Below are 12,177 nucleotides of genomic sequence, written 5' to 3' on the forward strand. Positions count from 1 at the left end.
AGAAATCTTCACTTGTCAAGTGATTTCATGGGACATTTTAGGGTCTTTGGTCATTTAGGGTTGGATACTCACTTGATCTCCTGGTTGAGGTCTCATGAGTGAAACTTGGTCATATCCACGGCGGAAAAGAGACAAGATTGCATCAAGTTTACCCTAAACATAAGAAATAGGAAAGAACAAATGTATGAGATTAAACAAACATCTCTGGAGCCAAGCTTACAACATTCTTTGAATGTCAGGAACAAACAGAAATAAAAAAGCATCTTTACCCTTATGGGAGAATACCACTTCCTGTTTTGAACTGGCCTCCTGCCATCTGATTTTCTGGGCTTGGGTTCAAAGGGTTCAAACTCCTGCTCCGGCATCTTTATCACAGCGTTCTTGGGTTTTTCCAGCTTGGCCCCTTCCTCAGTAGAACCCTTTCCTCCCCAACGAACCTGGAAAAAAACAAAAACATTTTTGGAATAAAATGGTAGACTGCTTTGTCCTCCAAAGGGTCATTTCATAGCTAGCATTTTTTTGTATCCTGCATACACACAATTAAATAAAATGTTCACACTTTTGAATAATTTGGCACCATTACTGCATGACTGGAGGTAATGCACAATAAAATATTCTGTTATTAAGTGTTATTGACCAATGTTTGTTTTCTTTAAACATCATCATATTTAATCTCAGGCATGCTCACTGACACTGTTGTCACCTTGGTAACCAAGTACACTCACTATTGATTAAACTCTAAGTGTCAGAACTGTTGGTTTTGGGGGAAATGAGACCACAACTGAGTAAATAAATTGTTTAATATATATATATATATATATATATATATATATATATATATATATATATATATATATATATATATATATACATATAAATGATTTATGTTAGTTATTTTTACACAATAAATACTGTATTGTAATGGTTAGTGTTTAAAAAAAATATTTTCACATTTTAAGATTGAAAGTCTGGGCCTGGTAGAAGGCTAAAAGAATAAAATCATTGCATAAAGGCATTTGAAAATTGGCAAAAATAAATAATGGATGCATGGTAAAAATAAACTACAAATATGTTAGTTTTGATAAAAATCAAACCATGGAGCATAAAAGTGCACATAATAATATATATATATATATATATATATATATATATATATAAAAATTATATATATATATATATATATATATATATATATATATATATATATATATATATATATATATATTTAAACCCAGTGCTCCTTATAACTAATGCTTTTTAAGTGTTTAGAGAGTCTTATGAATATGTCATTATCAAAATCACACATTCATACTGTGCATGTGTATTCATTAAGTAATAGTGCTTGTCTATGCACATGCATCTTCTTGAATTGCATCTCTTCTTTTAAAAACACCAACCTCCATTCGTTTGATCCCTCCAACTCCTCGACCACCATAATATGACGCATCTACAGTGGGCCATTTCTTTTTTGGCATTCCGTCTTCATCATCTGACTCCTAAGGTGGAAAAACATGTTACATAGTCTGATGAGGCAAGAGGGGGCATGAAACATGCTGCTCACAGTACTGAACTGCCAATGCAACCTTAGCTGCTGTTTTGACATTTTGATGTTTTTTATACTCAAAGACATCTAATGGTTTTCATTAAAGTCTCTTCATGAATCTCTCGAAAAGAAAATGCCATTCCTTATACTTCTGTGGATTAGATGTTGACATGGGAATTGCTGCTAAATACAGTCTACAAGATGAAGCCATTTAACATTTACTTAAGCATATGGGAAGCTTGTGTTCTGAGATCATAATTCTCACTGTATGTCAAAATAAGTCTAATTCATTCTCTTTGTAACTGGACTCTGAGGCCTGAGCAACAACAGCAACAGCAGAAGACACACATCAGGCACTTTAATAGGACCATAGAGTTCCTAAAAAAATGCTCAGTGAGTGTATTTTGAACATGAATTTGGGAACTTGCAATAGCCTTTCTGAAAGCATATGAAACTTAGTGGTGAAATTCCAACTCACTGGCTCTGGAGGTGGAGGAGGTGGAGGTTCTTTAATCACCTGTGGAAAGAAACATTACATATGTTGTGTGAAATATTCAGGCATATCTAATGTCACATAACCAGGAACACATTATACGCATAATATATAATAGCAAGTTAAATCTTAACCACAGAGTTCACTTCACAGAAATCAAGACCTGGTTTACTGTGTGTGATCTTTGGAGATTAGCTGACCAAGAAGTTCAGTCTTTACTGCAAATACATAGGCATTGCTTCCCAGATTAGCACAATACAAGCACAAGATTTGCCATATGAAGGTTTTTCAAAGGGTGATATTAAGATGATAAATGAGGCGAAGACTTACTACAGTGCAGCAAAGCGGCCAGAACCACCACATAAACAACATAGCCAGTAACAGAAACAACACCAGCAGGGTGATCAGGAGAATTGTGCCATCAAACTGCAAGTAGAGGAGAGAATGTATGTGTGTGTTTGAGAGAGATTCGGCACATTTAATATACTTCACTAACAAAAAGTATCAAAGAAATACTATGGTATTCTTTGATGTACCTTTAATGTTAATACCATGGTAGATTAAGGACATAGTTCACTGAAAAATTTAAATTATCTCATCATTTACCCTCATGTCATCCCAGATGTGTATGACTTTCTTTCTTCTGCTGAACACAAATGAAGATTTTTAGAAGAATATCTCAGATCTGTAGGTCCATACAATGCAAGTGAATGGTGACCAGAACTTGTTAAAAAATATACATAAAGGCAGCTTAAAAGTAATCCATATGACTCCAGTGGTTAAATCCATATCTTCAGAAGCTATATGATCGGTGTGGGTGAAAAACAGTTTAATATTTAAGTTCTTTTTTACTAGACATTCTCCTCCCTGGACAGTAGATGGCGATATGCACAAAGCAGAATGTGGATGTGAAAGTGGAGATTTATAGCATAACAGAACTTTAATATGGTTCTGTTTCTCACACACACCTATCATATCGCTTCTGAAGATACAGATTTAACCACTGGAGTCTTATGGATTACTTTTATGCTGCATTTATGTGATTTTTTTAACCTTAGAAGTTCTGGCCACCATTCACTTGCATTGTAAGATCCTACTGAGCTGAGATATTCTTCTAAAAAAATGTGTTTGTGTTAAGCAGAAGAAAGAAAGTCATACACATCTGGGATGACTTGAGGGTGAGTAAATGAAAGAATTTTCATTTTTGGGTGAACTATCCCTTTAATATGGCATTCATTCAGTTCCATACTGTAGTACACTATCAGTCAAAACGTTTGGACACACCTACTCATTCTATATTATTGCTATTTTTCACATTTCATAATAACAGACATCATCAAAACTATGAAACAACACAAATGGAAGTGGGAATTATCAAAACTACTTATATTCCAAAAATCTTATATTTCAGTTTCTTTAAAGTAGCCACCCTTTGTATAGATTACAGCTCTGCACACCCAAAGTCCCTCAACCAACATCATGATATGGTTTTTCTTTAGATAGTTATTTAAAAAAACAACAACAAGTTTTATTAATAAAACTTGTTTTAGCACTTATATTGTGTATACATGCTAAAACATGAGATGCTTTTTAAACAGTCCTATTCTCATCCATTGAGAAAATGTTACAAAAATGTTTACAATACGGTTGTATTCGTTAACTCTAGTTAACTGCAATAGTTAACATGAACTAACAATGAACAATACTTTTAGAGCACTTCTTAATCTTGGCTAATGTCAATTTAATACTAATTTATACTAATACATTTTTAAAATTAAAAGTTGCATATGTTAATATTAATGAGTAATGAACTAACATAAACTAACAATGAAGAATGGCATTTTTTATAAATAAATATTATACTAAATATATAATTATATTGTTCATTGTTAGTTTATGTTACTCTAATGCATTTACTAATGTTAACAAATAGAACCTTACTGTAAGTGTTACGATGTTATGTTTATGTTACCATATATGCTAATGTTTTTAATTTATATCTACAAAACTGATTTCAAGCATTAAAGAATAAGCCTTCCGATCAAAAGGTTTTTAAGATCATGAGAAACATAAATTCCTTTAAGTGTGTCCGATCTTTGACTGGTAGTGTGCGTATATATACTATATACACACACACCACCATATTAGCATCCGATTACCATCCTTGCAGTACACTTTCAGTAGTTTCAAACTCATAAATCTGTACTATAAAACTTCAATAACATACTGAAGTTGTCTCATGCTAACAATCACATAGTTACAAAGTATGTCATTAGAAAAGAATGGGAAGAGCATTTTTTTAAGTGTTTTGAGCTGGCTGTGTAAAAAAGTATTTTGTGGGTGTGGGCTGAAAGACTGCTCTATGTCAAAATCAGAGACAGTATCATCTGGGGCTTTTGGCTGGGGACATGCTAAGCCCCTGAGGTTTGGCCCTTGATGTTAGTGTGTGTGTTGCTGGGTAGATGGTGGGTGTGAGAAGTTTTGTGAAGAGAAAACAATTGTGGAGGGGACTGCCTGAATGTGAAGAGGGAATTGAAAATAAGAGAAATAAGCGGTTACAAGGAAAAGAGATGTTGGATTAAGACAAGTCCATCCATAACACTGTCACATAAATTGTCCATAAAACTTGCCAATGATTTATAATGTACCGTAATGTAATTGTATAATAGCTATATTTAGTTATAGCAACAACAGTGATTTAAATAATTAAAGCAATTAAAATGTGACATTCAGCAACATTCACTTGCATGGCTGATGTCATGAATTTGGCTGGATGTGGTGATGTGTGTATTTGTGTGTGTTTGCAGTCAGACTTACACACTCTGTTGTGGTTATGTGCACAGAGCTGGTGATAAATGATAGCCCCTCATTCATGCTGACTTGCAGGTACACCACCCTGAAGTGCAAAAGACCAAACGTCAATTTTAATACCTCTATTTGTCACTTTGAAAGCCAGCAAGGTCTTTTGACATTACACAGCAAAGAGTGGAAAAAAAACTTATCAAAGCTCAAAGGATTTACAGAAAATGTGCTTAACCCCCCCCCCCAACAACATTTTTGTTAGACTTTTTATAAAGAGATGTGTTTGTAGCTCTTAAGTTTCATTAAAAAAAAGTCCATAATTGGAACCCTTACAGAGCTTTGCAGGGTGCTGGTTAACTTTTGTTTTAGTCAGCTGTCTAGTGTCTCAAACATTTGGTAAAAACAGCATTCCAAATTTTCCTCTCAAGGTTTGCATGTAAACAGACAGAGATCAGAGATGAAGCAGAGGCCAAGTATGCTATTTCAATAGATAAGCTCATTCTCCACTAATAAAGAGCATCTACTTTAGCTGAGGGTCACATTACTCTGGGCAAAAAAACCAAAAAAAACCCCCCAAAAAAACCTGATGAACAGCCTGACTTTTGCCAGACAGTGATGACCAAAGGGCACTCAAGCCAAGTTCAGGTAAATTGCATGTTTGTGTACATATATGACTACCAGGGTTCCCACTCTTTTATGAACACCAGATTCAAGGACTTTCAAGGGCTTTTTTAAGCACCTTTCATTTCATACCAAGCACCTATCAACATCACGTTCCAGCAAACATGGTATAAAAAAAGACTTCTTAGATAATAAACTGAATATAATATTTAATATGTGGACATAACTTTTTCTTTAAGCTCAAAATAAATATTATTGGTTACAGTACATTCAGGCCAACAGTATTGGTCCACCTTTGACCAAAGAGAAGGGATTTTAACAGGACTAGATTTAGCCAAGCCTAGTGCTTCATACAAGCCCTGTATCATTTGAACAAATGAACTGCACAACCTTTAAGAAAAACATGTGTTGCTTGCTGCCCATGAGACAGCAGCAAGAGTCGACAACACACTTTTTCAGAGTCTGTGAAAATCCTGATCTTTGGATGTTTTTACCCATGCAGAAGAGTGTCAACTAGGGTTGTAACTAACGGTTATTTTTATTATCTACTAAACGATTATTAGAATGATTAATTGACTATTTGGGCGATTATTGCAACGATTAATAACACCTCTAACCAACAATTCAGTTTGTACCTTGAGGCAATATTAAACATGTGCTTACTAATAATAAAGAAATGAGGATGAAATAATCTTTAAAAAAATACAATTAAAGTAAAACTACAGGTGCATCTCAATAAATTAGAATGTCGTGGAAAAGTTCATTTATTTCAGTAATTCAACTCAAATTGTGAAACTCGTATATTAAATAAATTCAATGCACACAGACTGAAGTAGTTTAAGTCTTTGGTTCTTTTAATTGTGATGATTTTGGCTCACATTTAACAAAAACCCACCAATTCACCATCTCAAAAAATTAGAATATGGTGACATGCCCATCAGCTAATCAACTCAAAACACCTGCAAAGGTTTCCTGAGCCTTCAAAATGGTCTCTCAGTTTGGTTCACTAGGCTACACAATCATGGGGAAGACTGCTGAACTGACAGTTGTCCAGAAGACAATCATTGACACCCTTCACAAGGAGGGTAAGCCACAAACATTCATTGCCAAAGAAGCTGGCTGTTCACAGAGTGCTGTATCCAAGCATGTTAACAGAAAGTTGAGTGGAAGGAAAAAGTGTGGAAGAAAAAGATGCACAACCAACCAAGAGAACCGCAGCCTTATTATTGTCAAGCAAAATCGATTCAAGAATTTGGGTGAACTTCACAAGGAATGGACTGAGGCTGGGGTCAAGGCATCAAGAGCCACCACACACAGACATGTCAAGGAATTTGGATACAGTTGTCATATTCCTCTTGTTAAGCCACTCCTGAACCACAGACAACGTCAGAGGCGTCTTACCTGGGCTAAGGAGAAGAAGAACTGGACTGTTGCCCAGTGTTCCAAAGTCCTCTTTTCAGATGAGAGCAAGTTTTGTATTTCATTTGGAAACCAAGGTCCTAGAGTCTGGAGGAAGGGTGGTGAAGCTCATAGCCCAAGTTGCTTGAAGTCCAGTGTTAAGTTTCCACAGTCTGTGATGATTTGGGGTGCAATGTCATCTGCTGGTGTTGGTCCATTGTGTTTTTTGAAAACCAAAGTCACTGCACCCGTTTACCAAGAAATTTTGGAGCACTTCATGCTTCCTTCTGCTGACCAGCTTTTTAAAGATGCTGATTTCATTTTCCAGCAGGATTTGGCACCTGCCCACACTGCCAAAAGCACCAAAAGTTGGTTAAATGACCATGGTGTTGGTGTGCTTGACTGGCCAGCAAACTCACCAGACCTGAACCCCATAGAGAATCTATGGGGTATTGTCAAGAGGAAAATGAGAAACAAGAGACCAAAAAATGCAGATGAGCTGAAGGCCACTGTCAAAGAAACCTGGGCTTCCATACCACCTCAGCTGTGCCACAAACTGATCACCTCCATGCCACGCCGAATTGAGGCAGTAATTAAAGCAAAAGGAGCCCCTACAAAGTATTGAGTACATATACAGTAAATGAACATACTTTCCAGAAGGCCAACAATTCACTAAAAATGTTTTTTTTATTGGTCTTATGATGTATTCTAATTTTTTGAGATAGTGAATTGGTGGGTTTTTGTTAAATGTGAGCCAAAATCATCACAATTAAAAGAACCAAAGACTTAAACTACTTCAGTCTGTGTGCATTGAATTTATTTAATACACGAATTTCACAATCTGAGTTGAATTACTGAAATAAATGAACTTTTCCACGACATTCTAATTTATTGAGATGCACCTGTATATATTTTTAAAAACTTCATGAAGTTAAATAATAAAAAATTAAAAAACTGCAAATAATCCTACTCTTAATGAGTTCAGTCTTGTTTTCCAGTAAAATATCTAAACATCCTTAAAATATGATACATTTACCTGAGAAGCAACATTGCAAAAGATATTTAGACTTGTTTTCAGAGAATGTATCTTTTATATAAGTGTATATTTTCTTACAGTACTGGCAGCTTTTTTTCAATTAATACTTATTATTAAAAAAGTAAAAAAATCTCTCTGAAAACAAATCGTAATATTTTGTGCAGTGTAGCTCCTCAAGTAAATGTACCTTGTTTTAAATGATTTTTGAATATTTTTATTGGAAAACAAGTAAAAACAGACTAATTTAAAAGACATCAAAAACTAATCAGGAACTTTTTGCAGTGTACAATAGGCTTACCCTCTCTCACCTTTTTGTCCAACTCAGAGAAACCTGACTGAGAAATTCTACTTTCAGAGTTTGTGCTTATTTAGATCACCTGCTTCCTTTTTAATATAAGGGAGGATATAAGCAAGGAATGCAATCATGTGGTAAGTCATATTTATATTGTTGTTCTAGGCAAATACACTATATTGCCAAAAGTATTCGCTCACCCATCCACATAATTGAATTCAGGTGTTCTAATCACTTTCATGGCCACAGGTGTATAAAATGAAGCACCTAGGCATGCAGACTGCTTCTACAAACATTTGTGAAAGAATGGGCCACTCTCAGGAGCTCAGTGAATTCCAGCGTGGTACTGTGATAGGATGCCACCTGTGCAACAAGTCCAGTCGTGAAATTTCCTCGCTACTAAATATTCCACAGTCAACTGTCAGTGGTATTATAACAAAGTGGAAGCGATTGGGAATGACAGCAACTCAGCCACGAAGTGGTAGGCCACGTAAAATGACAGAGCGGGGTCAGCGGATGCTGGGGCGCATAGTGCGCAGAGGTCGCCAACTTTCTGCAGAGTCAATCGCTACAGACCTCCAAAGTTCATGTGGCCTTCAGATTAGCTCAAGAACAGTGCGTAGAGAGCTTCATGGAATGGGTTTCCATGGCCGAGCAGCTGCATCCAAGTCATACATCACCAAATGCAATGCAAAGGGTCGGATGCAGTGGTGTAAAGCACGCCGCCACTGGACTCTAGAGCAGTGGAGACGCGTTCTCTGGAGTGATGAATCACGCTTCTCCATCTGGCAATCTGATGGACGAGTCTGGGTTTGGCGGTTGCCTGGAGAACGGTACTTGTCTGACTGCATTGTGCCAACTGTGAAGTTTGGTGGAGGGGGGATTATGGTGTGTGGTTGTTTTTCAGGAGCTGGGCTTGGCCCCTTAGTTCCAGTGAAAGGAACTCTGAATGCTTCAGCATACCAAGAGATTTTGGACAATTCCATGCTCCCAACTTTGTGGGAACAGTTTGGGGATGGCCCCTTCCTGTTCCAACATGACTGCGCACCAGTGCACAAAGCAAGGTCCTTAAAGACATGGATGAGCGAGTTTGGTGTGGAAGAACTTGACTGGCCTGCACAGAGTCCTGACCTCAACCCGATAGAGCACCTTTGGGATGAATTAGAGTGAAGACTGTGAGCCAGGCCTTCTCGTCCAACATCAGTGTTTGACCTCACAAATGCGCTTCTGGAAGAATGGTCAAATATTCCCATAAACACACTCCTAAACCTTGTGGAAAGCCTTCCCAGAAGAGTTGAAGCTGTTATAGCTGCAAAGGGTGGGCCAACGTCATATTAAACCCTATGGATTAAGAATGGGATGTCACTTAAGTTGCATCTAAAGGCAGATGAGCGAATACTTTTGGCAATATAGTGTACCTTTAACAAATACTTAAACTGGTAGTTAAAATGATAGTTGACCCAAAAAAGAAAATTCTACCGTGATTACTCAACCTCATGTTGTTTCAAGCCCATATCTATTTCTCTCTTATGTGGAACACAAAAGGTGATGGTAGGCAGAATGTTAGTCTCAGTCACTATTCACTTTCATTCATTTTTTTTCCATATGAAGAAAGTTAATGGTGACTGAGATTAACATTTTGCATAACATCTCCTTTTGAGCTCCAAGGAAGAAAGAAAGTCATACAGGTTTGCAAAAACATGAAGTTGAGTAAATGATCACAGAATTTTCATTTTTGGGTCAACTATCCCTTTAAGAGTTCAAGTCAATGCTCCCCAGATTAAAATTAAAATTAACTGAAAATTAACATATGAAATTGGTTATTATAATGTTTACCGTAAAAAAATATTGATATTAAAGATAACAGGATTATATTTTGAATATTATGTATTATATATAAATTGGTACATAGGTCTACTTATATTAAAATGGACTTAGTTACAAGGTAGAGAAAATACCTGTATAGGTCAGAAGGAGATGGGAGATGTAACAGTTGTTTATCAGGATGATGAAGTTGTTTGTTTTAAGCTTTTCTCTTCACCCTGTAGCTGCGTAGTCCTGGTTGCATTATACATTAGGTAATTTTGCTATGTCTGCCTTTCTTGTTAAATGTGCTGTAGTAAAAGCAAGCAGATGTGATGAGGCAAAACTAAATCACTCCACTGTTACGCACTTGCACTGAAGACAGCTTAGTTGATTATAAAATAGGAGCAAAAACTTTTATCGCAATGCTCACTTGCAGGGACGTGGTGTAAAGCCATTTTGCATTTCAAAATAACAGGTTTATACATAAACTTAAGTTCAGTATGTGACAATGCACATCCTTTGATCAATGCACGCACACACTAAGCTCGATAAGTGTCCAATAAGCTGCTGGATGCTGCAAGAGAGAGAGAGAGAGAGAGAGAGAGAGATTGACGCAGTAGCACCGATTTAGTCGTGCTGATTCTGGAATTACAATAGAAAGAAAAAATTATTGATTTTATTTGTACATCTGTGTGGTTTCGTTTACAAATTCTCAACTACTGTACATGTTAATATAAATACATGTGTGCTGGAATTCCCCGCTTTATCTGGAACAGGCGGGAATGGTTCAAATTGTGTGCAATACCCACACACATGCTATGAAAACAGAGCTGTGTGCACACAGTACGTGCAGCAAGCAGCGCATTCAAACTAATTAATTAAATCGCAGCCCCTTGTGTTTCAAAAATCACACTAGGTCATATTGCAATTTTGATTTTATTTCGATTAATTGTTCAGCCCTAGTTTCAGCCCTAATTCAAGCACTTTCAAGGACCTAAGTCTATTTTCACAGACTTTCCATTCCTTGAATTTATGTGTCTTAAATTCAAGTACTTTCAAGGACTTTCAAGGAGAGTGGGAACCCTGGACTACAAATCCATAATTAAGGCTATTTTTTTGTTTACACCTTTTTTTTGCTTGCTTTTATTTCTGCCTAGTGGTTCATAAACTAATTTTTTATTTGCTTATGAATTTAATGCAACAATTTATGTAATAATGGTTATATGAACTATTTATGTACTATGTATTTATGTACTATTTGTTCTATGTAGTATTTTTTGCGGATGCATTGCAAAAGATGCTAAGAAGGGAATTTATTCAGAATCAAGCAGCTTTGAGAAATGTATTATACTGTAAGATGTGTGACTGGAAAAATGCAAAGATGTAAATTATAATTCATCAACATCGGTTAACTTCAACGAGTTAGTATGGATTGCTTACTGTATAACATGAACCTTTACAAGTGGACTCGTGTGGTTCCCTGGTGCAAACCTAAGCTTGGAAAACCATGTTAACACCAACTAAACAAACTGAACTGACCAAACCAATCCCTAAGGACCCTAAAAGATTTAACTATAATAAAACTGTGTTAACTCTCTGTATCACTGTTTAAAAGAGGAGAGGACAAGAATCCAGAACTGTTTGAGAGAATGATACTCTTTAAAAGAATGCCTGAGAGGAAGTGTTGTACATCTGTAAAATCAGCAGGATGAAAGGACAGGCAAAGGAGTTTGACAACTTTGATCAAGGGAAAGAAATGAGGGGGAGTTGGCATATGTGTGAGGAAAGGATGGGCTAACCATCTGATGCAGAATGAAATGTAAAGAAAAGATGGTGGCAAAATGAAAGGATGAAATGAGAAATAGATTGCTAACAGGGTTTAGAACAGTTCACTACATTTGAAGGAGACTAGTTAGTATGTGAAGGACACAAATGAAACAAGAGTGTGTGTGGTATTTTAAAAGAAAGGTTCCAATTAGAATCTAAAAGGGTTTTAAAAAACAAAAAAGTTCCAACTCTAAATTCGGATTGGTAGAGCTACGTTTGAAGCCATTGTGAAATGCTGATAAATGCACACCTGTGACTGCACATTCTATAATTAATCCACTATATTAACAGCCTATAGACTTATGAACTATATTACTTGGTGAAAGAAGTTTTTCCAATTTAGCACTGTAACCCAGTGC

The 12,177-nt window shown here is 36.2% G+C and overlaps 1 protein-coding gene across 1 annotated transcript in view; it reads right to left on the minus strand.

Moving 5' to 3' along the window:
- The window catches only part of antxr1c (ANTXR cell adhesion molecule 1c), a 50,285-nt gene that overhangs the window by 11,317 nt on the left and 26,791 nt on the right, over positions 1 to 12,177 (minus strand). Inside the window, exons 12-17 of the mRNA XM_051667420.1 lie at positions 4,854 to 4,932; positions 2,367 to 2,462; positions 2,022 to 2,060; positions 1,398 to 1,496; positions 270 to 437; positions 73 to 153 (exon numbers count right to left, since the gene is read on the minus strand). Coding sequence (XP_051523380.1) covers positions 73 to 153; positions 270 to 437; positions 1,398 to 1,496; positions 2,022 to 2,060; positions 2,367 to 2,462; positions 4,854 to 4,932 — 562 coding nt within the window. The remainder of the gene's footprint in view (positions 1 to 72; positions 154 to 269; positions 438 to 1,397; positions 1,497 to 2,021; positions 2,061 to 2,366; positions 2,463 to 4,853; positions 4,933 to 12,177) is intronic.

This window comes from Myxocyprinus asiaticus, chromosome 32, assembly GCF_019703515.2.
Source record: "Myxocyprinus asiaticus isolate MX2 ecotype Aquarium Trade chromosome 32, UBuf_Myxa_2, whole genome shotgun sequence".
In the NCBI taxonomy this organism is placed as follows: domain Eukaryota; kingdom Metazoa; phylum Chordata; class Actinopteri; order Cypriniformes; family Catostomidae; genus Myxocyprinus; species Myxocyprinus asiaticus.